The sequence below is a fragment of the Vollenhovia emeryi genome, unplaced genomic scaffold (genome assembly GCF_000949405.1).
Source record: "Vollenhovia emeryi isolate VEMERY1.0 unplaced genomic scaffold, V.emery_V1.0 DF941007.1, whole genome shotgun sequence".
Lineage (NCBI taxonomy): Eukaryota > Metazoa > Arthropoda > Insecta > Hymenoptera > Formicidae > Vollenhovia > Vollenhovia emeryi.
The window spans coordinates 1-1,929 of NW_011965359.1; the positions used below are offsets into that span (position 1 = coordinate 1).

Genomic DNA, 1,929 nt, shown 5'->3' on the forward strand with positions numbered 1-1,929 from the left:
CTTAGAATGAATTTGTATGGAAACTTATAATTAAATAAAACTACAAAAGGTGTGATATCACGTAAAAAACTTACCTTTTTAAAAAAAGGTAAAAATATGGAGCTCTTGAGAGCGTTCTTGCCTTTCGAATCGCTTCAAAATCGGTTCGAGCCGATAGAGAGTAAAAACATGGAGGACTCGCGACTCAGTTATGTAATTTCCTGTTAGAAATAGAATGGTGAAAGGCGAGCATTTTCATACAAATTTTTCGAAATGGTGATCACGCAATCTTTTCGTAGTGGTGTGTTAAAAATCGATTGGGCGAAATTTGGAGCGGACGGAAAGAGCGGAAAAGTTGACTGAAATTTATGCTATCGCAACACCACGAATGGGACAGTTCGATTCTCTCTCAGTTAACAGCGATATGATCCATCTATTTCGTTTTTTTACTTTTTTTTTTTTTTCAAGTACCCAAGAGTGTTCGGCAGTGCGATTACAGTGAACTATCGTCACGAACGTCCGTAAATTTATTGCAAAACCGCAAGCACCATTGTGTTGATAGTCGTATCGGTTGGTATATCGGATTACACCATTTAGCGCAACCGAAGAACTTGAGATTAGATTAGCTAATCCGTTAATCGGCAACAAATGCGATTGTGGATTTTGTGCATCCTACAACTAGGTGAATAGTTACGGTACAGTTGCGAGCTTCATGCATGGATACATCAGTCATTGTCATTTCCAAAATGGATTTTGTTCCGAGTTTATGTAGCTGTGATTTGCACAAATAAGCAGGCATTTGAGGCATTATCATGTTACACCGTGTGTAATTGCAATAAATTGCATTAAAGACATCGAACAATAACTTAATGTTGCCATTACCGACGCCGGGCACTTTGAGTGTTAAATTCCGGATTCGATCTCTCTGCCCTCGTGACGCTGTTTCGTTGTAAATAATGTGATAATTATAAAAGCGGATATTAAATTAGTTGGTTGCAAGATGTCCCTTAAGGAGAGACGTGAGGGATGCAGGTCGAGAAGAACAGCAGTCTGAAACCGGGTGGCGTCGGCTTCTTTTTTGCGGAACGGCGCGGCATGCGGTTGACGAAAAATGGGATGCGAAAATGTTAGCTCGTAAAACTTTCAACCGCAGCGGTCGCAGATCTTCTGGCAAAGAAGCGAAGCCGCCAGCCGGAGCACCGGGGCCCGCTCTCGCGCTGACTAATTGCTACGTTATAATTACACGAGGGGCTAATGCGCGATTACGCGGACCCGTGCACACTCGTATCCGGTCCGAGGCTACCCCCCCCCCCCTCCCTCTCTCTCTCACCCTCTCTTTCTCTGTCAGTCAACATTAGCCTAATGCAACTATAACCATCCCGGTGGCCGTTACAACTCGAAGAATTAAGCGGTACCAAAGCATGACCATAAATCTAATTACACAGGCAGTATCGCGGCATACCACTTGTAACGATGCGCACAAATGTTGTAGCATCGCGCCAGGAGCACCGCCAGCTAAGGCAAACACGCCTGCGCGACGTTAAGTTCTCACGTGTAATTAATTGGGTAAAAAAAAAAATAAGGTGACTTCAAAATTTTTTAATACAATCCTCAATAAATACTGATTTCACTAAAATTAATATTTTACATTTTCATTTGTTCAAACTTTTGTAATAATGTTTTGTAAATGTCGTAATTTCTCAGGTTTTTTAAACGGTGCATGCCCTGCCATCTCATTGGCTAACGCTCGAGTGACGTCATGATCATAAGTATACAAACAGACTTAGCTTAGCTGGCTTAGCTGGATACTACATGTGTATAAGTTAAACTGTAGAAAAATATTTAGTTTACGATCAATTAGTATAAAACAATCAAGTAAATGAAGCCTGATCCTGGTTTTGTCGGGGCAGATTCACGAAATCTGCCCGAAATTAATAGTTTTATGGTTAT

General features: G+C 41.3%; 1 protein-coding gene across 1 annotated transcript in view; it reads left to right on the forward strand.

The window, feature by feature from the left end:
* Nucleotides 1–1,258: 1,258 nt before the first annotated feature.
* The window catches only part of LOC105571227, a 2,270-nt gene continuing 1,599 nt past the window's right edge, over nt 1,259–1,929 (forward strand). Inside the window, exon 1 of the mRNA XM_012028696.1 lies at nt 1,259–1,929. Coding sequence (XP_011884086.1) covers nt 1,859–1,929 — 71 coding nt within the window. The 5' untranslated portion in view covers nt 1,259–1,858.